At 36.0% G+C, this 25,429-nt stretch overlaps 1 protein-coding gene across 1 annotated transcript in view; it reads left to right on the top strand.

Annotated features, from left to right (window-relative positions):
• COL11A1 (collagen type XI alpha 1 chain) overlaps positions 1–25,429 on the top strand; it is a gene marked incomplete at its 5' end in the record, with an annotated part of 287,402 nt that overhangs the window by 209,389 nt on the left and 52,584 nt on the right. Inside the window, 10 exons of the mRNA XM_083358489.1 lie at positions 1,590–1,643; positions 2,589–2,696; positions 7,141–7,194; positions 7,499–7,552; positions 7,659–7,712; positions 16,550–16,603; positions 18,331–18,438; positions 18,773–18,826; positions 19,480–19,533; positions 20,347–20,400. Of these exons, the coding sequence (XP_083214615.1) occupies positions 1,590–1,643; positions 2,589–2,696; positions 7,141–7,194; positions 7,499–7,552; positions 7,659–7,712; positions 16,550–16,603; positions 18,331–18,438; positions 18,773–18,826; positions 19,480–19,533; positions 20,347–20,400 (648 nt within the window). The remainder of the gene's footprint in view (positions 1–1,589; positions 1,644–2,588; positions 2,697–7,140; positions 7,195–7,498; positions 7,553–7,658; positions 7,713–16,549; positions 16,604–18,330; positions 18,439–18,772; positions 18,827–19,479; positions 19,534–20,346; positions 20,401–25,429) is intronic.

The following is a 25,429-nucleotide window of genomic DNA, read 5'->3' as shown; positions in this document are numbered from 1 at the left end:
TTTTTTATGACTGCAGAATGTGGAAATATTAAGTGACAGCATACCTTATTATGTTTTTAGTTTTGTCAGTCACCTTGGGCATTTTGGTGATATGTGTTAAAATAGTAGGGAGTGGATTTAAAATATTTTCTTACAGTTTATTTGTTATAGAAATGATAAAGATTAGTCTGCCTCCCTTGCTTTTCTATTTTCTGTAAGTGCTTATTATACATTACTGTATCAATATGGAAAAAGAAATGTGTTTTCCATATTTGGAAAAATATTGCAAAAGTTAGTAACTAAACAACATTTTAGACAAATTTGACATATTTTAAATTCTGTTGATCTCTAGCAAAATGTTTAAAAGACTTTTTAGTAACATAAAACTTCAAAGGGATATGAAAAGGCATTATAGCTATGTTTTACAAGGTTTGGAATCAAATTTTACTTTGAGGAGATTTATTAGAATATTTTAATAAAATTCACCTGGTTGCTACTTGCAAAGTAAAAACTGCAGGTAGCTAATTTCATTTAGTTATTGATGCTGCTTATATAATTACTGTTTTTTAGTTTTTACATTAGCATTTTTCTACATGGGTACTTTTAGCCAATCATGTGTTGTATAAACAATATTTCAGAATGTGTATCAATGGATGTACTCAGTCACGGAACATTTTCATTTTCAAGGACTGCTACCAAATTATTGTCATTTTAATTGTCATTGCTCAATAAACATCATGTAAATATGAGCACATTTTAATATAATTGCAAGATGCTCTGATGCATATAAATTTAACTCTTTTGTTTAGTTTTGCCATTCTTATAAACAAGTCAGCATGGAAAGAATACTTTCAAGAAATGTATGTCACAAAATAAAATCTCATTTTAAATAAATAAGATGTTATTCAGGCTTATTTACTGAATAGTAATATATGATTGTCATTTTAAATTCCATTGTATTTATTTATCCAAGCTTGTATTAGTGATGATGCCCTTTACCTATAACAATATGAACAACTTTAATTTAATTTCTGGCCCAATATTTTAAAGGTTAGGTGAAGTTGCCATCATTCCCTTTCTGTCAGTCTACATTATGGATTATGTGGGAAGGGTGGTCCTTGCTGAAAGACCAGTTCTTCTCCGTTCCTTCCCTCCCTTTCCTCCCAGCTGGTTGCAGGACCTCTTTATGCTGAACTTTAGCTTAAGCTGTTGAATTTGCTTTTCTTTTTCCTTCTTCTTGTGTAATTTATTTGATACTTTAATTCCGAGAAGAAGAAGATGATTGTGCCTGCTCTCTGCAAACATCTTTGCCCTTTCAGCTGAAGACACAGATAGAAAGGCTGCAAATAAATCAGTAAATTAAAAAGCTAGAATGCTAAAACCTGTTTATTAAAAAGCAAGACTGATGGCTTGGGAAGATGCCCCTCCCCCCCAAAAGGCAACCCCAAAACATTGGTCTGCTTCAATGAATGTAATAAACCTTAAGCTCCATCTCTTCAAAGAAATATGGTAATACAGTTGTATTTGAATACTGCAAAAAAGCCGTCCTGTAGATCCTCTATTTATTTGACTGTAGATGCTAGCATTACCTTCATTTTGTTTTCTTCCAGGGACCTCCAGGACCATCTGGTCTTCAGGGTCCCATTGGTGCTCCTGGAATAGCTGTAAGTTTCCTGTTTGTTACGAATGGCAAATGAATTCTTCAGAACTTTTTGTATTTTTTTAAAAATCTCACTGTTCATTGAAAAAGTTTAGAAATGATTTACACAGCCTAAAACCTGGAATTTAAATCACATCTTCCAGGACTCTATGACTACACACCTGTAGGGTTACTATAAGCTCCAGGATTAAATCAAAGGAAGCATCTTCTGCTTCCTTTGTTCATTAGTATGACAACGCAAAAGCAAAACACATTTTTGGCAAAGGTTCTTTATTGAGCACAAAAGTATCCTTTTCACTGGCTTTACATATTGTACATGTGTTTTGTGCACTGTATATAAGCCATTGCTTAATTTTGCATTCATTTAAATATCTGTCTTTGTGAATCAGCCATAAGTCTATTATGGGTTGCATCCCTTAGGACTTTTCCAGGGTGAAAGACAGCACCATTATCATGTATTAGCATTTTTTTCCTGCTCTGCTAATAAATGGAACTTTTGATATTTCTGTGACAAGCATCCAAACCTCCTCACTATTTACTCTTTTAGAGTGTTTGTTTCCCACGCTTGAATTTATGGAATCATTTCCAAGAAATGAGGTAAAGATAGTGATCTTGTACATGGTTAAGCTGCCTCAGCCAACTGAAGTCAGTGAAAGGCTTTCATAGCTTACAGCAGGGGTGTCAAACTGCCGGCCTGCGGGCCGGTTGCATCATGCAAAGGCTGGGCCCACCCCAGCTCTGGCAATGTGAAAAAAAAATTACAATACATTGCTACACGTCACGTGACATGGCGACTTTGACACCCGTGGCTTACATAGTTGTGATCAGAATCTATGGAGGGAGTTCTTCGCCATTTTCTAGATCAATATTTTTTTACACAACTAATGGAGCTGAAAATGTTGGAGCATACTTTACATTTTGAGTCAGTTATGCCTATTTCAATTTACAGGGAGGTGATGGGGAGCCTGGTCCAAGAGGACAACAAGGGATGTTTGGACAGAAAGGCGATGAAGGTCCACGAGGCTTTCCTGGTCTTCCAGGACCTATTGGCCTTCAGGTATATTTTATTGTGTTCTCCTCCTGCACATATTAATCTCCCCCCCATCTATAGTAAAGTGAGCATATTTAAAAATAAAGGCCACTTTTACATAATAAACAATACAGAGTACTGATAGCAACAAGCAAACACTTTAATCATCATTTCAAACCATCTTGTAAAGTTGTTAGAATTACAGATGAAGCATTAAAGCACAGTTAGCAAGGTGCCTGCTGAGTTCTTTAAAGACAAGATTTGAATCACAATTATCCTCCGCTACAAAAAAAATCATTACAGGTGTGGAAGGGATGATGGTAAGCCATCTCAAAACACTGGATCTCTCTCATCAGGACGTCCACAAAAATACATGTAGGAGACAAAAGCAATCTCATCATTCAAGGGCTTTCCCAGGATTTCTCTGCAGGCACAGCTGCTTCATTTCAAAGCTCCAGAAGGGAATTAATGAGTCAATCTGCTGCCTAGTTTACAAAGAAATACATTCCAGTGTAAAATTGATTCAGTTCAGTGTAACATCTGGAACACTTTTCTATTTAAGAATAAGTATTAAAATGTTTTGGATAAGAAAGGAAACATGTTTTAAAACATCAAGTCTTTTTTTAAAAAATGCAACAATTTAAAAGTTGCATGATAATGAAATTCACTATTTTAGTAAAGTGACTGATGAATGCATTTTAGCTGCTCCACAATGGAAATAGAGTACAAATTTTGTCTTCAATATTATGTAATATACCTCACCTTTGTGTAAGTTTAATTTAGTGATAGATGTGTGAAGGGTAACTACTCATTAATCTTGAGTTTTAAACAAAAGTTGAAAATGTTCCTTTCAATCTCATTTTGCTTTGTAATATTTTTTTGTACCAGTCTTCAGAATTGTGCTAATAAAGGGTCACTGAGCAATCAAGAGTTTGCACCGAATGCATAGTAACAAGAAAGAATCATGTAACAAATATCTTTCTTTTTGTTGTGAAGAATATTCCTTGAAGTCAAATGTTACTGGATATGTCCAAATTATCATCACATTGTCTGATACATTTGCAATCATACACACTAGAACAGGTTTCAATAATATGAATCATTATTTTAAAGGGTTACCATTTAATAGCAGAGTCAGTTCCAATTCTAGAAGTAAGCCTGTGGTAAATACTGGAATTGATTCTGTCATAAGTTTTTTCGTAAACATGTTGCTGCTTTAAAGTCTTTTCCTGAAATATCTGAAACTTGCTAGCTGTTCATCTGATAAAATGTGATGTCCCTCTTTCTATATTTTTTATTGTGCAATCTCTCATTCTAAAAATAATAGGAAAGCTCAACAGAACCTTAAGTAAAACTTCCCACTTACAGGAATGTGCCAATTTCTTAATATCTAAAGCAGGCATGTCAAACTGCCAGCCCGTGGGCCGAATGTGTCACGCTGAAACCACACCCACCCTGTTGCCAGCAATGGGGAAAAAGTTGCGATATGTTGCACGACATCACATGACATTGCGAGTTTGACATGCCTGATCTAAAGGATTCTATAGTTTAATAGCTGATGTAAGTAGAACTGATCAGATAGAATTAAGATTTCCAAGGTATGCAATGAAACAATTATTCCCAAAGCACATTATAAAATGCCATAGACGTTACCTAAAAACAGGAATAAAATAACTCAAGTATTTATGCAGAATTCTTAACTCACCTCGTACAGAAAGAAAATAAAAATGAATGAAAATAATAAATTAAAGTGATATAAAGAAAAGGTGAATTTTAAAGAGTATGTGCCAGTGGCAAATTCTTCAGAACATAAATTAGAAGAGAGGTTTTGATAGTGGGGAAACTTAAGTGTAAGCATATGAAGACTGTGCTTGAGAATTAATTTGAAAATAATTAGCATATTTAACCTTAGACATATCTATTCTCCCATAATTGTAATGGTACTATTGACAGACTGAAAAATTAAACTTTCACATTAATTGAGGACCTACATTTGAGATTCTATAGACAGGTTTATGGCTCAATAAATCTTAATAAGAAACTGCTATATTAGTTGTTAGATTGTGTCCTGTCAGCAAATAGTAATTGATGAGATTCTAGCATCTTCAACACAGAGCTCTTTACTTTTTCCAACAGTCACATCTTCAGGCAAGTCATTTGTAGGTAATTATTCATTCAAAGCATTGTGACCACCATTGTCCTAATCCAGTTTTCCATTGACTATTATATTAGAAATCGGCTACAATTTCAACCTAAAACTTAGAGCATAAACCTGTGCAATATTCTAGTGAGCCAAGGCTTTCCTATTTTCCTTTCTAAGCATATTCTTTTAGTTCAAGCCCAATTTGTCTTTTAAATAGGAAAAGAGAATAGATTCTATTGACTTTAGCACTTGGACCTAATATGAATGGTTTGAACTTACGGTAATTCTTGAAGTATCACTCTGAAAAACATCCCATTATAAAGCTTTGTTACGTGCATTTAGTGTATTTTGAGAGACTATAAGACTACCACAATAAATCTTGCAGTCAATAGAAAAGAAAGACAGCTTCTCCCAAGTGATTGAGTGTTCAAATAATCTGAAATTCTGAATGAATTCAAGAGCAACATAGCTCATGAATGTCAGAACTCAGTGTATGACCCCAGTGATCAACATCTATTTGCTGTGTCTTTAAATAATTCATAACATCTGCCATTAAATTATCTTTAGATACTGGTAATAATTCAAGCTTTTATTGACTCTACAATTCTTCATTATTCACAATCAATGAATACATTTCATTATGCATATTACCATTTCTTATAGTACCTTTGTTTAAACGCCACAAAGTCTATTCAACTTCCAAATAACAGGAATGAGCTGGAAAAATGATACAACAGGAAAAGAAAGTTTGTGTCCTATATATTAGATTAAAATAGGCTATAAAAATCCATTGTTATTTAAACTGCTGCCTCCTTTTCTTATTGCATATTTAGTAAGAATGGGAACAATCTGAATTTGCGTTGCTTATTAATACTAAACCACATTTTGTAATCTCTTACCGATGCCTAAACTAGAAGCAATTATCCTTCTGTTTCTGTACTTCTCCCATTTATTTTCAGTGCCGTTCTTTGATTTTTGATAAATATACTTGTATTTAGGGAAAATGCTTACAAAAACATTAAGGAAGTCATGCCACAATTTCTTTGTGCTTGAAGGCAGTACTAAATTAAATGGAGAAACAAGATAGAATAAATTTATATTTGAAAAATTTTGAGCATTTTAAAAAGTAAAAGAGAGATATCTTTGATCATTAATGATGTTACTGAAAGCTATAATTATCATATCTGAAAGATGAATGTTTTATTGCTTGATGTAAAAAGATTTTGTATGTGTAGAAAAATAAGGACATTATTTTAGAGATGGGGGAGAAAAAGACAGATTGCTACATATAACTTGAGCCATTAAGGTGAGTTTTTCGAATAAGAGATTTATTAAATATTAGAGTCAACAAACATTTGGCAGTATTAAAATCAGAATATATGATTGCTGTATAAGTGCTTTGGTAGATTTTAAAGTCAAAATGGAAAATTATTATTTATGACTTTGGCATCTGGATTGAATATACTATTTCCATTTTCTGCAAAGTATTTGTTTTGCTGTCAAAGACAAATACGTAGCCAGTTTGGTGCAGTGGTTCAGGTGCTGGCCTAGATTCCAGGAGGCTGTGAGTTCTAGTCCTGCTTTAGTCCTGAAAGCTGTCTGGGTGACAGCTAGGTGGGTGACTTTGGGCAGCCCAGCCCACCTCACAGGGCTGTGGTAGGAAACAAAAGGAGGAGGAAGGAGCATTATAAGTTTTCACCACTTTCAGTTACTTATGAAGTGATATGGGTGGGATAAAAATCTAATAATAAATAAAATATGCAGAAATATCCAAACTGCTTAAAATCAAGCAGTTCGCTCCCATTAAATAAATGTGTGGGATAAGTATCAAGATAGGTGCATTTTCAATTGTTGTGCTTCACTTAAGAAACCTCTTGCCAATCTACTGTACTGTGGCATTTCAGTGCCAGGGAAAACATTCTTCATCTCAGCCTTCTAAATTTTATATATATTATCATGGACATCATCTTTAAACAACTTTTGCTTGGATTGCCTTTTAGAATAATTCTGTTTTGTGTTTTACATTTTAATTTGCAGCATTTGTTTGTGAGTTCTTCAGGGACCATCCTCCTGAATTGGCTGTGCAAATTCAGTTATGAATTAAATGAGAAAAAAATGCAATGCATCCATGCTAGAAAATTAAAACAATTTGGGGGCCTCATTCTCCCTATGATTTCATGCATTCCCTTTAGACCGTTGGAAGTAAAAACTCTAAGGAAACATGGATTTCTTAAAAGTTAGGTTAGGAAATGTTTTCTGCCACATACTGTTATTTGAACTATTTTATAATTGATGCTATGCATTTCTATTGCTGTCTCTTATCACTAGGGTCTTCCTGGCCCACCAGGTGAAAAAGGTGAAAACGGTGATGTTGGTCCAATGGTAAGCTATTGTTCTTTCTCCTCTAAACACTCCCATAAAGTTGACTCATCAAAGATCAGGGCTTTTTTCCTCATAGAATGCTCAGAACAGTGTTCCGGCACCTTTTTTGGATAGAACCTTGTAGGGTAGGCAAGGCAAGTTGTATGATGTGTGTGAGTTCTGGCACCTTTTTCTTTTACAAAAAAAGCACTGTCAAATATTGTTCATAATAGTAAGGAGCAAGTTAAACTTACTTTCCCCCTTTCCTCCTGTCCTTTACACCAGACTTACTTTTGTAATTGTGTTTGTGTTTTCTCTCTTGCAGGGTCCTCCAGGTCCCCCTGGCCCAAGAGGTCCTCAAGGTCCAAGCGGATCAGATGTAAGAAATACATGAACATCTGATGATGTCCATACATGTATATAAATGTATATAGTTTAAGGCATCAATAACATACGACTTACCTTAAATATTCTTCTCATCCAAGGGTCCTCAAGGTCCATCAGGTTCAGCTGGCTCTGTTGGAGGAGTTGGTCAGAAGGTAAGAAAACACAGTGAATGCTTTTAAACATTTTATACCATCATCATCATTTTAGCCATGGTCTATCTGCTGCAGGAGGAAGGCCTCTTCCACATGTTTCCAACCTATATGGTCTTGAGCTTTCTTTTGCCAATTGAACCAGCAATACTTGCTGATGTTGTCGACCTGTCTTGTTTTAGGTCTCTTTCATGGATGATTTTTATCAGGTGGGATCCATTCTATGACTGCCTTGATCCATCTGCCATCAGCTCTTCTTGCTATGTGACCAGCCATTTCCATTTCACTTCTTTTACTCTCTTGATGATATTGTGTACTTTTATTTGTTCTCTAATCCATGTGCAGGTCTTTCTATCTTGTATTGTAATGCCAAGCAGGTATCTTTCCATGGCTCTTTGCACCACTTGTAGCTTTTGTATCGATTGTGAGGTTAGTGTCCCTGTTTCACTGGCATATATTAGAAAAGGGAAAAAAACATAAATGGTATAAAAAACATTTTATATCTTATGGAATAGAAAATAAGCATAATCTCTATCTGGTGTTCTACTGAGGCATTGGACTGCAGTGTCGATAAATCCTTGGCAGCAAAAATACATTATCCTAAAAATGATCTTTTGAATTGAGTAATGGTTACATTTTAGGGCATATGTATAAAATTGCATCTAATCAATTTCTTGTTCCATAAGTGTCCATAGACTGCAAGCATTAGATGTTTGTGACAAAATATATTATTATTATGGTTGGTCTCACAATCAGTCAGATGTTTAGACTGGATTCAGCATTTTTATCCACCTTTCAAGACCTTTCCAAGGACCTGGAACATGCAGATGTTTTTTTGTTTCATGGTGTTAAAGGTATCATCATAGGATATAAATTGTTGTAATTGACTGATGGTGACTGTGTCAATGCCAATGATATTCAAGTGGTTTTCAAATTGCACACAAGGCACCTATTTCTATTGGTACTATCTTTACTTTCTTTTTCACAGTTGTTCTACTTCTATTTGTAAACTTTTGGGTTGTATTTTTTTTCCAGTTCTTTCTCTTCTGTTGTTTCCAGGTACTGCCATGTCCACTATCTACCCTTTTTGTCTTTCTTATCAATAATTGTTAACCCTGGAGTGTTATATGGCAGGTGCCCCATTATTATTACTGCCTTTTTGTATACTGTATAACCAAGAAAATACATTAGGTGCAGCAGTATCAAAACTATAGTTACCTTTGTTGAATTATTATTTAAATTTCTTTGTGATCTTGTTGGGGATATAAAGAATTTTTTTTTAAAAAAATAGTTTCTCTATAAAAACAAATTCAATATACCATTTTGTGTGGCATTACTATAGTCAGAATAAATGTGAAGAATAGGGTTAATAACTTGTAAACTGTACCAGCAGATGTTATATATTAATTTAAAACATGTCTAAAATTTGAATTTGTCAGATTCAGAATCTATCAAAATATAAGTTTGGATCTTTCTTCTCCATTTTTTCTGACGGCAAAGATACCACCTTCCCAAAATCTTTTAAGATATAACTTAAATGTTTTTTTAAAAAAATAAAAATAAATAAAATATGGGAACTATTACATTATGATTCCCTTTTTTATTTTAAACATTTACGCTCAAGAATTGGGACTTTGGAAACTGAAATTATATATTTCAAGTTTATAGATTCTAAGAGATATTACTCTCTTTCTACATCCACTTCTGTGTATTCAGAGGGACTGACTACATGAGTCCCCATGATCCTAGCATTCTCTAGGTGAATTTGGGCTAGGTTTGCTAAGTTCCTAGCCATATGGCTTTTTTAAAGTTGGTTAAGAATATTGAGACTTATAGAATCAACATATCCATAGGATGTCAAGTTGGAAAAAATACTATATAATCAAATACAGGCTAAAATTTTGTATTATAGCAACATTACAGTACAGGCAATCTTTGACTAATGGTCACAATTGGAAGTGGAACTTCCATTGCTAAGTTTTGACATTAAATGAGATACACTAGCTTTTATTATTAATATTTTTTGGGGGGGCTGCAGTTGTAAGCTAATGTGGCTTTCCCCATTGACTTCGCTTATCAAAAACCCACTGGGAAGGTCACAAGTGATCATGTGAACCTCCAGGATGCTGCAACCATCATAAATACATGCCAGTTGTCAAATGTTGATCGTGTGACCATGAGGATGTTGTAGCAATTGTAAGGCTTAAATTGTAAGGACCAGTCAAAAGTCACTTTTTTCAGTGCCATTGTAAATTCAAATGGTTGGATATGAAATAACGACATACAGATATTTCTTAGACTAACAGAACTTCACCTAATGTTATGTCATTTTACATGACTGAAAATAGTGTGATATAGTTCTGGAGTAATAACTAATACCTAAAAAGTGAAATCAGTTTTTTTTCTGTCTTTTAAACTCATAAACGAGATTTCCCATAGACCTTTGAGAAGATTTCCAAGCTATTTTTATCTTCTTGGCATGAGTTGAAATCCTTGATCTTCCCTCTCTTTTCATGTCTGAAATTTGGCATCAAAGGAAATAAATTCTTCCTATATTCTTTTTGGAGCACTATCTAGCTCTTTACCCTCCAGTTCAGATCTTTTCATTGTGCAATAACACTGGCCAAAAGTACAGGTCATACAAATAAGGGATCTTTATTTAATCATTGCCAAAAATGGAGAACAAAGGCCCCAGGCTTTTTCTTCCATTTTCAAAAGAAAGGGGAAGCTATTTAATGTGGGTGCCATCTTTCTTCATTTTTAAGAAAACTGTAGAGTAAGTAAGTAAAGATTTTACCTTTCCCATTGCAATCTATTTTTAATGCTAATGTTGACATCTATTGCAATATAATGATTTTACAACCTTTGTCACTTTATCTTCCTTTTCCTGCATTCTCATCCAACAAAATCTCTTTCTTGTTAGCATTGTGTCAAAGGAATTGGACATATACAAACTATCCTCTTTATATTTGAATCAGCCTTTCTAGTTTTAGAAGCTACGCAAATGTTTGGGTGCTGGGTACTCAAAGCTACTACGAAATTCAAGTTTAGAAACTTGTTCAACTTCCCAGGAATATTCCTCGCTCCATAAAAGTCATACAGCAAATTTTCAATCTCTTTATCTCCTTCCATGCTGCTGTTGAGAAAACCTATTTTGTTTAACAGTAAAGCTGCTCTCAGGCTACATTCATCATTCCAGAGAACACAATTCATGGTCCATTGTAAACAGGAAAAGAAAAAAAACACACACACCACATTTTGGTATACTTGCTGCCAAATGGAAAGCAACATTTGATCACATTTTAAAAATGACACAAGAAGAGGATATTATCATCATCATTAGGTTCTGTGCAGAACACATTGGCAGCAAGTGTTTTCCAGCAGCCTTGATCATTTGCAGCAGCCTCTGCATCATCCCAAGGGACATTAATAATCTTAAGACCTTCCTTAAGTATTTGGTGCCACATATTTTGAGAATCATTTTCTCTTTCCTACTCAAAGTATCCAACGTAGAACAATTTTTGGATCCTGGTCTTTAGGCATATGTAAGATATGGCCAACAAACCGCGTTTGACATTCAGTCACAGTTCTCAATAGACATTCAAAATCTGATATTTGTAGTATCTCTTCGTTAGTGATGTGGTCCTGATAGGAGATGTGGAAGATTCTTCTCAAACAGCATTGTTGGAAAACATTTAATCATTTCCTCTCTTCTTCCAGTAATGTTCTCATTTTACCGACATTAAGGAAATACAGTTCTTGGTACTATTGATACATACAAAATTAGATTTAGACATTTTTCCAATGTTTATACCAATAACAATAATATTAGTATGTAACATCTTTTTTAACCAGCTTATATTTCAGTTGTATTTGAATTAAGGTCTTCTTATTGAATCAATGTAGATCCTGTTTTTAAGCTCTTATTTAAATTTAGTTTCCCATCAGTATTCAAAATATTCTTGTCAGTTATGATTTTCTCAAAGTTAGTTGCATTTAAGTATCCAAACATTTCACTCACGTAAGCTATCTCAATATTTTTACATTTCACATATCATAAAAAAGTGTTATTATAATTATAAATCACATCCCTCTTACTATAAAATCCATTTATATCCAAAAGTTATCTATTCTTTTAACCATATTCAAATAAATGTTTGGTCAAGTAATACCCCATCTGGTAGGTCAAATAATTTATTCTCTTAAGTCTAACTCTAGCCTTCTTCCTTTGCCAGACTACTTTCCAAGTCAGTGTATTCAAATCACCAATGATTTTTTCCTGTATTTTGTGGATGATGTTTGAAATGGGAGAGACAATTTAGGTGGAGTGTTTTTGAGGGGGAGTTTCACCCATTTATATTCATTAAACAGCTCCCACTTTCCTTATCCCTCAACTTCTTTTTTTCATTTTTTGTCTCCCAAACTCTTAATGATTCTTCTGACAACTCTGTAATCCATTTTATCAGATCTTCTTTCTTGTCCTCAAGTACATTTTGAACTTCTGAAAGATAAGGTGCCTTTTCCATTTCCGGTATTATAACAAAATCTTGCAGATTTTTCTTTGCCTGTGCCAGACTGTAATTCCCTTCATTTGTAGCCTCCATCTTTTGGTCACTTTCCTCTGGTTTATGTTCTGTTTTCTGACTTGTTTGTTCATTCTTAGTCCTCATTTTTTGAGAGGTGTTTTTAGTTGTAAGGTTAAATTAAAATATTTGCTCATTTATGTTGTCTAAATTGTTTTTAATCTCACCATGGTTTCTCATTGTGTCTTCTTTATGTGAAAGAATTGTCTTTTGAATTAATTGCAGCATAGCATGCATTTCCTCCTGGAAGGTGCTTACCTTGTCTTGAGGTATCACTCCTGCAGATCCCTGATATATTGGGCTAGGGGCTTCAGATGAGAATATTGCGTATGGTTTCCTACCACTTTTAGTTAGATATGCAACATCCATTTTATCTCCCCCCTCCAGATATTCTACCCAAAAGACCATAATGTATTAGCCTTATCTAATACAACCAATCTTAAGGTCCATACAGCAAAGTGTTGTATAGTTCTTATGGTCTTTATGTATGGCCTTTATAATCCAATGTGTTCCCAGTTGTTGATCCACCACTAAAAGCAATATTTTGTAATGGGTCTTCTGCAACAATTATCACTCAGCCAAAATATGCAGTCCAAAATGTTCAGCCACCTAAAAATAGCCGAAGAGCCTCTCCCCCCCCAAAAAAAAAGTAGCCAAAAGTCATGTTTTTCTTTCTCTGCAAGTAGTCCTTAAGCTTAAAAATCAAAGCTCAGTAGATATTTCTAATCCAGGAAGGTCAGCAGTTTTTATAACAATTGTAGTTATCACTCTGTGGTAGATAGCCCAATGTTTTTTTCCTCTGTTCCCAACTGTTGTCTATTAAACTAAGAGTCACTGGGCATCAAAGGAACAGATGTCATTAAATATTCATTTTCCAACTCTTAAAACAGAAAATTATTTTCTTGTAATTTCATCTCAATACTCTTTCAAAGAGAAAAACTTAACAATTTCCTCAGTTTTCAGGTTTGTCCAAACTTAAGCTTTATATTAGTTCCACTTCAATGTATTTCTGTCCCGCTTAAAAATTAAAACACCACTTCCGTCTGTGGAAGGTTGGGGCTGCAATCCCCTCTCTTCTCACTTTTGGAGAGTTTTTTTCTTCTTCTTGGGGGTCTTTTCCAGGCAGTCCAGTTGTAAAATAGAAGAGAAAACATCAATATTCTTGCCCAGTTCCAAACACATTGTTGACAGTCTTTTCTAGGTGCTGCTTTTTTGCTTCGGTTGTCGGTAGCTTGGGCTAGTCACGGAAGTGCAGTTAGCCCTTCTCCTGCCGGTTTGGAGGGCTTTCCCCAGATCAAACTGATCAACTGCCATCTTTCTATGATCAACGGGGGTCCTTTCCTTCTTCATCATCTCTCTGGGGCGACTTTAGACTCATTTAGGGTCCCCTGGCAGAACAAAACCAGCTGTTAGGTCCAGTATAACAACACTCTTGAAGAGTTTTATCTTTGTGATAATATTTATGGCACATGCATTGAAACACCGGCCACTGCCCTTCCAATTTGATGGTTAATGCCCTGACTTGTACCTCCATCAATAGACATGATGCTACCAAGACATGGACGTGTTCTATAGCCTAGCTATGGACTATTATAGGCATATTATCCTGAGCATTTCTGATTTGCATAAACCTGGTCTTCTCAGAATGTATATGTAAGCTAATCTTATTGGCCTTATCATCTAAACTGGTGGTCATTTCCTACAAATACCCATGTCTCACCAAGCAATGCAAAGTCATCCACAAAATCTAAATCTGTTAGACAGGCTGTTCCCCTTGGGATGCCAAAGTTAGTATTATCCATTGCTCTGTGCATGGAGAGGAGAAACAAGAATGGTGACAGAGTGCAGAAAACAGCAACAAAGATGATTAGGGGACTAGAGGCTAAAACATATAAAGAACAGCTGCTGGAATTGGGTATGTCTAGTTTAATGAAGAGAAGGATAAGTGGGGACATGATAGAAGTGTTTCAGTATCTCAGAGGTTGCCACAAAGAAGAGGGAGTCAAAGCACCTGAAGGCAGGACAAGAAGCAACGGATGGAAACTAACCAAAGAGAGAAGCAACCTAGACCTAAGGAGAAATTTCCTGACAGTAAGAACAATTAATCATTGGAGCAACTTGCCTCCAGAAGTTGTGAATGCTCCAACACTGGAAGTTTTAAGAAGAAATGGGACAATCATTTGTCTGAAATGGCGTAGGATTTCCTGCCTAAGCAGGGGATTGGACTAGAAGACCTCCAAGGTCCTGTCCAACTCTGTTATTCCGTTCATTGGACATATATCCCTTTCTTACTCCTGTATTGATATTGAAGAAGGTTGTGTTGCCAGATTCCATTTGTACACAGCAGCTGGAGTTATAATACAGGTTCTTAAAGATGTCGATGAAACGTTCAGGAATACTGCATTCACAATATTCCATAGTGATTCTCATGGAAATGATAATTTACACCTTTTTTTAAAAAAAAGTCATTCAAATCCAAATTGTATTTGTTTTTGCTATAGATAATGCCATCCATGTTTAACTAGATTATTGTTTCATTTTGTTATTTGCCGTTCATGCAATCGTATAGGCCAAAGATAGCTACTGTAAAAACACCAAGGGTCATGCTTGAATCATTAATGCTTTCTGTCTTTCTCAGAATAGCTTCTACTTCTAAACAACCAATACATGAACATTATCCACTTAAAGTCCAACATTCCCCCCCCCCAGGTACAGGCTTTAAAATATTGTGAAATGGACTGGAAGTTGACAGAGTAGATGCACTTGATTCAAATGTTATTTAATGGAGCTAGACTTAGGGAGGGAAGCATAGTTTTCTTAAAAGGCCATTTTTCAGAAAAATGCCCATAGCTTTATAAAAAAAAAGTATGCTTTGAATAGATTGATTAAAGTTTCTGCCTTGGCATCTTCAATTAAAATGAATTCTACAAGGAAGAATTTTTTTTAAAAAAAGACTTCAGCCTGCTTATCAAAAGGGACACTATTAGGCTTTATTTCTCAATGACCTGATTCTAATTATAACAATTTTATATGTATACAACTTAGAAATAATATGTATGGTGTTCATAATCTTGATCCAGTTGCTATTCTTGCACTCTTCTTATGCAACTACCATGTTTCCCTGCAAATAAGACCCAGGCTTATAATTTTTTTGGCTCCAAAAGAGGCACCAGGTCTTATTTTGGGGAGCTGTCTTACCCACTTACTTTAGGATTGCCCCAGCCAGGCCGCCCATGCCCCAATACCTGCCTCGCCTTGCTGGCCTACTTCTTCTGCGGCCGCTTGCCGCCGCTTGTGTGCATTGCCCCTGGCCTCTGTTTTGCCATCAGAGGCCTTCTGGAAAGGCCTCTGCAGTCAAGAAACAAGCTCCAAATTCATGCGAATACTGACTGGTGTTAATACACTGTTGTTCCTTGATGCTGTGGAACCTCAAGTCCTTATGATTGTAAACCAATAATGATCATGCGTTGCAACATAAATATAATTTAATTAAATATCCATGACATTTTATGGACCTGTCTGTCTGTCTGTCTGTCTGTCTGTCTGTCTATCTATCTATCTATCTATCTATCTATCTATCTATCTATCTATCTACCTACCTATCATCACAATTGTATCCACTGCAATCAATGACTCGTAGCATACAAATGGGTAGTAGATTACATATTTATTTTATCAGCCAAGGGAAAACATGCAGACAAATCAAGTTTTTTTCTACCTGTTTTTTTCCCCCAAGGAAAGTCATAAATATTGAGCCAATCCCATATGAAGCCAAGGGAAGCTCACTGGTCACTCCTCAGTTCTGATAAGGGTTTTATGGAATTTTCACTTTGGGCTGAAGAGAAGAATAAATTAACTGAAACATTTCTTTAATAGTGTATACATGTTTTTCTCAGATTTATATATTCCAGACAAGCCATCTGTTTTAATAAGGAGCTATCATCACTAATAAATGCTGCTGTTTGCTTTTGAGGCCAGAGATGAAGAGTTTGTTAACTGTCAGCAGGTTATTTTATTTATTGTCACTGTGTTTATGTATTAGTCTTTCCTTAGGCTAAATACCTAAACATAATTTCTAACTACATATTTTGAAATAGTTTTTCATTAGCATTTCCTGATTTCGCAAGGATTTACATCCAGATTGGGGTTTTTTTAAGGTTAAAGAGTTCATTAATAGATATACAGTAGCAGTTGTCCTTTAACAGGAAAGAGAAGAGTCACTATATAATGTATTACTTCTATCTTGAATATTCATAGGGTGAGCCTGGAGAAGCTGGTAACCCTGGGCCTCCTGGAGAAGGTGGCACAACTGTAAGTATCTACTTTTTCTTCCAGTAGGATTTGTAGAAGTGACTGTACTATAATTTCTCCATACAACTTTGAAATAGTATCATTCTATCTTCCATTCTGCCAAAATGTACAGATAATTTCCTCATTACACTCCTAAATTTACCAGGAAAGGTTTCTTATTAAAATTAGTGTTTCAGCACAGAGATTCTTAGTGGAGAAATGAGTTCTATTTACTACTTGATCTACACAGCAAAAATCTTAAGCAGACTTTTTTTAAATTTCAAGATCATTTCAAGTATCAGTATCTGTTGGTCAATTTGTGTGATATCTGCCTCTCTTTTCTACCTATTTTTCCTGACTCGTATCACCTCTGAGCCTTTATTATTACACTGATCTTGAGAACTGGCATTCTTGAGTGATTTGCCATTGTAATCTCGGCTTATTTGCCCATTCCCTTATTCCAGTTATTTGAACAGGCTTTTCAATAATTTGTAACACTTGACCAACAGCTCTACATTTATGTTTCATCATCATTTCCCACACAGTGACACTCATATTTTAGAGAACTTCATAGGAGACACCTGTTGTGTGTGGGTCCGTTCTTCCTGAGATAGCAGTTTTCATTAATCATGGAACAGGACTTTTAAATACTTCTCCATACTGACTATGTTCAGAAAATCTGTTCACTCAATAATATAACATGAAGAATTCTACCATTAATTTCAATTAATTTCACAATGTAAAAAAGATGTTGAGACTCTAGAAAGAGTATGGAGAAGAGCAGGGGACTGGAGGTTAAAACATATAAAGAACGGTTGCTGGAATTGGGTATGTCTAGTTTAATGAAGAGAAGGGTGAGGGGTGACATGATAGCAGTGTTCCAAGATCTCAGGGGCCGCCACAAAGAAGAGGGAGTTAAGCTATTCTCCAAAGCACCTGAAGGCAGGACATGAAGCAGTGGATGGAAACTAACCAAAGAAAGAAGCAGCCTAGAACTATTGAGAATTTTCCTGACAGTGAGAACAATTAATCAGTGGAACAACCTGCCTCCAGAAGCTGTGAATGCTCCAACACTGAAAGTTTTTAAGAAGAGACAGAACAGCCATTTGTCTGAAATGGTATAGGGTTTCCTGCCTGAGCAGGGGGTTGGACTAGAAGACCTCCAAGGTCCCTTCCAAATTATTATTATTATTATTATTATTATTATTATTATTATTATTATTATTATTATTATTATTATTATTATACTTTTATTCATTAAACATGAAACTCAGTCAACTGAACATTCAAATTGACTGGCACTAATGGTTGACACGGGTTGCTGCCAGCATACCAGGTATCAACCAGGTATCTCCTTAAAATGTAAGAAGTTCTGAGTTATTATTGTTGTTGTTGTTGTTGTTATTTATTTTACAACCATTTGCACTTCAGTTCATTTTCAAACCTCTCCAGAAATCCAGATACTGTTGGAAAACTTTGGAGTGCTTTCTTCATTTCTCTATCCAAAATATACTGCTCAAAAAAATAAAGGCAACAGAAAATAAGACATTCTACTATTAAATACAGTACATTGTGTTGTTTAAGTGTTCCCTTTATTTATTTATTTTGAGCAGTATATATTGCTTCAAAAAATGCTTCCAATAAAAACGTGACTGAGATTTTTATAGGGGTTTTTTTTGGTTGCTCCTTACTTGTTTTATGCAATCTATATACAGTATCTGTTAAAAGCTCTTCTTTTTTTTTTGCAGGGTCCAAAAGGTGAAAGAGGTGAGAAAGGTGAAGCTGGGCCACCTGGAGCAGCAGGACCTCCTGGACTGAAAGGACCTCCAGGTGATGATGGTCCAAAGGGAAATCCAGTGAGTGAAGATACTAATTTAACTCTATAAAACAATTCTGAGTGCTGTCAGAAAGACCTGCTGTATTCAGATTTGCTGTATCGGTGCTAATGAGTGGCATAGAAATTTAACAAATCAATCAATAAAAAATATTTTTCTAAATTTCTTAATATTGGTCACTCTTGTTGGATTTAGGGAAGTCGTATTCCCAAATATCTTGTGAGCATCAAATGAACTATTTTTGTCTCAGAGGCTGTATCTTTTCACAAGCTATGTATCAATAAAAATGTTATTTACAGTTATTTTTTTTTCCTTCCTCTTTAGTCTTACCTTGTTTTTTAAAAAATTTCTGTAGGGTCCTGTTGGGTTCCCGGGTGACCCTGGACCCCCTGGAGAACCTGGTCCAGCTGTAAGTATTTTGAAAATAAAATTGCTTTCCTAGGTGAAGTGAAACTGACTGGCTTCAGTTGATACTGGATTCTGAGATTCTGATTCTGAGAAATTTACTTTGTTGCATCTCTTTGCTCTGATCAAAACACTGCTTTGTGGGGTCTGAAATTGAAAATATTTTTCCTCTGCTCCTTTCCAGGATTCAGTGTAACGCCTGTCTAAATATTATTTTCATATCAACCTGCACAGTGAGCGAGGCACAGAGACTTTCTTGATAGCAGCTTGTGATTGTATTTGGCTTAGTGGAAAATTGAATCTTGATCTACTTCTTGCAGTACAGTATCCTGATTATTATGTCGAACTGGATTTTTGAAAAAGTTATCAAGTATAAAAACATTGCAGTTCTACAACTAAAGTTAAGCCGAGGTTGTTATGAGAGGCTCTCTTGGATAATAAGCAAATCACTGAGATATTTAGGCAAACATAGGATACTATATAGAATTAATATTGCGGTCTGTCATAGTTCTTAATGTATGTTCTTTCTGAGTAGAACATACAATATTTTATGTGAATGTTATCTTTCTTTCTTTCTTTCTTTCTTTCTTTCTTTCTTTCTTTCTTTCTTTCTTTCTTTCTTTCTTTCTTTCTTTCTTTCTCTTTCTACCTCCCTAGGGAACTGATGGCACAGGAGGGGAAAAAGGTGATGATGGTGATCCAGGCCAATCTGTAAGTAATATCTTTGCAAGAATAATTCTGTTGACTGTGTTGTATTAACTGATTGTATTGTAATAATTGAAGATGATAGCAATTATATCCCAATCACATCAGGACTGTGTGGAGAAGACTGAAAGTTCCTCTCTGGAACAACTCATATTCAACTCGTGTCTATTTATTTTATTTTTTTCCTATTTATCCATGGGAAAAATGGATAAATACAGGTAGTCCTCAACTTATGATCAAAATTGGATTGGAACTTCCATCACTAAGTGATGCAGTCATTAAGTGTGTCATCACGTGACTGTTTCCAATTTGACAACTTTTTTGCCAGCATCATTAAACAAACCTGCTTCCCCCATTGATTTGGCTGGTCAGAAGCTGGCTGGAAGGTCACAAATGGTGACCATGTGACCCCAGGATGGCGCAGCTGTGCTAAATACATGCCAGGTGCAAATCACATACTGTGACAGTTGTATGTGCAAGGATTGATTGCAAGTCACCTTTTTTTCAGCACCATCATGACTTTCGAACAGTTGTTAAACAAATGGTTGTAACTCAAGGACCTCCTATAAGCACTTGAGTAAGAAGTTGCCATTAATACAACTTCCTATAGTTTCCTAAGTGAAGCCCCTTCATACTCCTGAGCAAGTCAAGTCCACATGCCTATATTTTCCTAGTGTACACTGCTGGTTTTCTTATCCGGTATCAGTCGATGACACATGCCTTGGTTGCTAAGTAAGTAAGTATATACATAATCATTGCATAGTATCTTTTAGCAATCACATTTTAAAGTGGGTAATTTGGATATTTTTATGATTTCAGGGGCCGCCAGGTCCTTCTGGTGAGGCAGGTCCCCCTGGCCCTCCTGGAAAGAGAGTAAGTCCTAATTCTCTATACATGATTTTTTTTTGGTTACTTATTGTCATTGTTATTTTTTGTTTAAACATAGAGGATAGGTGGAACAATTTAGGCAGACTCATATCGTTTGTATTGACCCAAGGGTTCATGAATATGTGGAAAAACTCCTTTTCCCTTTCAAGAACTTTCACCATCTCTTACTAAGATTCTTCTGTCTGCAAGATTGCCATGCATTTAGTATACTAAATTTCATCTGACTTGTAACACCAGGGCTTTTTTTCTCATAGAACGCTCAGAACGGAGTTCCGGCACCTTTTTTGGATGGAACTTGTAGGGTAGGCAAGGCAGGTTGTATGACATGTATGAGTTCCGGCACCTTTTTCTTTTACAAAAAAAAAAAAAAAACACTGTGTAACAGTATGCACAATTTATTTCACACTTCACCACATTGCCTCCCAACACAGGCAGAGGTGCTGAAGGATTTTTTTTTTGTCTGCAAATCTGGCAACCTTCACATTTATAAACGTAATTCAGCTATTCAGCTTTCTTGCCATATTTTGCACTTCTTTGAGCAACTTGACAATTTGAATCTATCCGAATCTTAATCTAAATGTATGAAACACGTATTTTGAGCATTGATTTTGACAATGTAGTTTGATGCAGATACAGAAGAGTGGTGGTGTGAGAGTGCGTTCAGATAGCGGTTTGTGTGTGTTTTTTTATGGTAGATAGTGTGTCCTAGGGAGCCGTTGGGTTTCTTGTAGACTAAGACTAAGGCACTCTTACACCACCACCCAGCACAGATCAACTCCGTAGCCAAGACACTCATCTCCAGAACAAAACACCTAGCTGACGAACAACACCAAAAAACCAAACTACACACTCTCACTAATGTACTAACAGCCAATGGATTCCAAAGAAACACGATTACCAACTTAATCCGAAGAGAGACACCCACAAAAACCCAAGACAGAGAACAAGAAAATGGCAAAGCCCTCCTCCCATACTTAAAAGGGACCACAGACAGAATCAGCAAGGTCCTCCAAAAACACAACATCAAAACAGCATTCTACACAGACAGAAAAATATCCACCATCCTAAGAAACCCCAAGGACATAATTGGCTTAGAAAACCAAGGAGTATACGAAATCCCATGCACCACCTGCCCCACCACATACATCGGACAGACCAACAGAAGAATAAGTGCACGCATTGAAGAGCACAAAAACTCACTCAGAAAAGGAGAACAAACTTCATCCCTGGTCCAACACTTTGAAGCCACGGGACATGAAATTGATTTAAAAAAAACCAAAACTATCGCCAAAATTGAACATTTTAACAACAGAATAATCAGAGAAGCCATTGAGATAGAAAAACGCCCCCACAGCATAAACAAACGAGATGATACCTCTCGCCTACCAACCATTTGGAAACCCGCCTTGATTGACAGACGAGTCCCAACCACCAAGAATGATAGACCCAAAGTCATGATAACACCACATGACATCACCACCACACAACCATTCAAAAAGCAAATCCGAACCCACAATGATAACGAGGCACAACCACAAAACAGAAACCTAACTACAGCTGCAACATCAGCCACTTTAAACCCCTCCAAACCACACAATAAGCAAACTGACACCCACTATAAAAACATGGCACCACCACAAACACGAAGCCGAACAAAAGCAGCACAACTCACCAGCTCAGGTCTAAGGCTGGCAGCTGAGACCAGCCCATCCACTCAAAACACACCCCCACCCAATCAGAACACACCCACCATTCAAAACACACTCCCACCCAATCAGAACACACTTACTCCCCCACCCAATCAGAGCACACCTCCACCCACAGAACACACCCCCTCTGGCAGTTTAAAAAAGAGGAACAAACAGCCACATGCTTCTCCCAGAAGAAGGAAGCAGAAGCCACCAGCCTGATGATGACGGATGGGATTCCGTCGAAACGTCGCCCCTACACCTTTAGTTCATTCATGAACAGGTGTTCTGTTGTTTTATTTAGCCAGGAGAGCTTCCGCTTAGCATTTCTAATGTAATGATTCTAAAGAAAACCAACTTGATCTAGGTGCACTTTTGTGGAAAATGGTCTTACATTTGATATACTTTCAAAGGCCCAGATTGTGGAGTGCTAAATTATGTGCTGCTTTGTGTTATTTCCTTACATTTACTACAAACCTAGGGTTGTGATGAATTTTGTTAAAATGTGTGGTTTCATGCTTACTATAATTGGGCATTCATAAGGGGGAAAAGTACTCTGAAGAGCCTCTTGGTATCCAGTGGCCTCTATCACAGCAGCTGCACTTAACTGAAGTTCATCAGCAGGGGTGATCATAAACAACCATCCTATGTTAGAACAGTATCAACAGTACTTTGAAAAGTAATTTGTTTCAGTCTATTATATATGGAGAGTAATTTTATTTTTTAGGAGACCCTAGTGTAAATGAATGATTATTTAGCTCCTCCTGCTCCATTTCCCCCCCCCCCTAGATCTGACATACTGAAAAAGAAGGAAAAAAGGCAGTTGCTTGTTTAGTGAATTGTTATTTATTTCAATTAAGGTAATAGGCTTTTATCCATTTAATTAGTATATTAATCAGCAGAAACTTTAGCTGATTTATCTATGGGGAAAATCTTATAAGACAAGTTTTAATCAGCAGGGTTATGGCATTAGGGCATGTTCTCCTTTTTTAAGCATTGTTTGGTGTTTTGCCAACCCAGTGTAACAATTAAAATCTAATAAATTACGCCTCTTTCTCCAACACTGAGAATAGTTTTCATTTGGTGGTATCGTAAATTATCATACTTCTACACCATGTGATGCTCAAGGGCCTCCTGGTGGGAAAATGAATTTAGCTGGTGCCCTCAACATCTACCTTCTTTATATAATGCTTGAGCATGCCTGATTGTGCCAAATGTTAATCGTACACAGTTCTTTTTTTTTCTTTTTTTTATTAAAAAGTTTTAACATACATTTTATCTTTAACAGTCCCCCCTCCCCCTCCCCTACCCCTCCCTCCCTACCCCTCTCCCCCTCCCCCCCAACTTCCCAGAGCTAAGTACAAGGTATAAGAACAAAAAAAAAAAACAATCATAAACATCCATATGCTAACAACCATAAACTCTAAAATCTATCACTCTCTAGCTCATATAGGATAACTACAAACACTATTAATATGAAATATATAAAAAAAGAAAAAAGAAAAAAGAAAGGAAGACTTATTCAAATGCTACATGAAACTTTTTAGTCCCATATTTGTTCTGGATATACTCAATCCATTTTCTCCACTCCATAATATAACGTTCTTGCGAGTGATCTTTCAAATAAGCCGAAATCTTTGCCATCTCTGCCAGGTCAGAAACCTTTAAAGTCCATTCTTCTATAGTCGGCAGTTCCTCCTTCTTCCAATACTGACCTATTAAGAGTCTTGCTGCCATAATTAAATTCAACATCAGCTTAGTGTCCACAACCGTAACATCTGTAATTATTCCCAACAAAAAAAGTTGCGGACAAAACTTTATCCTTTGCTTGAAAATCTTCTGCATGTTCCACCATATTTTTATCCAAAAGGCCTTAACCTTTTTACAAGTCCACCATATGTGAAAATATGTTGCATCTTCATCGCCACACCTCCAGCATTTGGGCTGATAATTCGGATACATACTTGCAAGCTTTTTAGGATCTAAATGCCATCTGTAAAACATTTTATAAAAGTTCTCTCTTAAGTTTTGAGCTTGTGTAAATTTTACGTTCTTCACCCAAATCTTTTCCCACGTGTCCATTGTAATAACTTCTTGGATGTTTTGGGCCCATTTTATCATACAATCTTTAACAAGTTCTGTTTCTGAGTCAATTTCTATCAATGCAAGATATATCCGTTTAATATGTGCTGGACCCTGATTTCTAATTTGCTTTATCAGATTTTCATCAGTCATTGTAAAACCAGTTTTCTGATCTTCTTTCCACCTGGCCCGTAGCTGAATATATTGAAACCAAGTTTGAACAATCTTCTCATCTCGCAAGAGGCTGTATGGTTTCAGACACCAGACATTTCTTTCCAAGCTTAAAATCTCCTTGTACGTAGTCACATCATGTTTAAAACCAACATTTATATTTTCTATTGCGTGTTTTGGGATTGCCCACAATGGTATCTTACAGTCTAACTTATGTCTATACTTCTTCCAAACTCTCAACAATGCCTGTCTTAAAATATGCACTCTAAACACATTATCTACCTTCTTATCATACAACAAATATGCATGCCAGCCAAACAACAAGTCGTGGCCCTCAAGATTTAATAATCTCTCTTGTGTCAAATTAATCCAATCACTTATTCCTGCTAACGCAGCAGCTTCATAATATAATTTAAGATTGGGCATTTTAAGACCACCTCTTTCACGAGTATCCTGCATAATCTTAAGTTTAACTCGTGGCCTTTTCCCTGCCCAAACAAATTTATTGATACCTCGCCATTCCTCCAAATTAGAATCTTTCTTAAGAACCGGTATCATTTGAAATAAGAATAAAAATTTAGGCAGGACATTCATTTTCACTGCTGCGATTCGCCCCAACAAAGACAATTGCAATTTTTCCCAGCTCTCCATTTCTTTTTGAATTTTTCCCCATAATTTTTCATAGTTATTTTTATATAACTTTGTATTAGAGGGCAACAGAAGCACCCCCAAATATTTGACCCTTTTAACAATCTCAAATCCAGTTAATCCTTCTAAAAGAGCCTTTTGCGATACTGTCATATTTTTGGCCAGAATTTTAGTTTTTTGTGCATTAACTTTAAATCCAGAAACCTTCCCATATTGCATTATTATCTCCATCAGGTCCACAACAGAGTTCTCCGGCTGGGTCACTGTAACAACCAGATCGTCTGCGAACGCTCTCAATCTATAATCCTGATCTCTAATTTGTATACCCTTAATTCTTTCTGAGTTCCGTATTTTTACCAATAATATCTCCAATGTTAACACAAATAACAAAGGCGATAACGGACACCCTTGCCTTGTGCCCTTCT

This window comes from Vipera ursinii (assembly GCF_947247035.1).
Source record: "Vipera ursinii genome assembly, chromosome: 3".
Classification (NCBI taxonomy): domain Eukaryota; kingdom Metazoa; phylum Chordata; class Lepidosauria; order Squamata; family Viperidae; genus Vipera; species Vipera ursinii.
The sequence above is the reverse complement of the archived record's forward strand: the minus strand, read 5'-3'. Positions and strand labels throughout refer to the sequence as shown.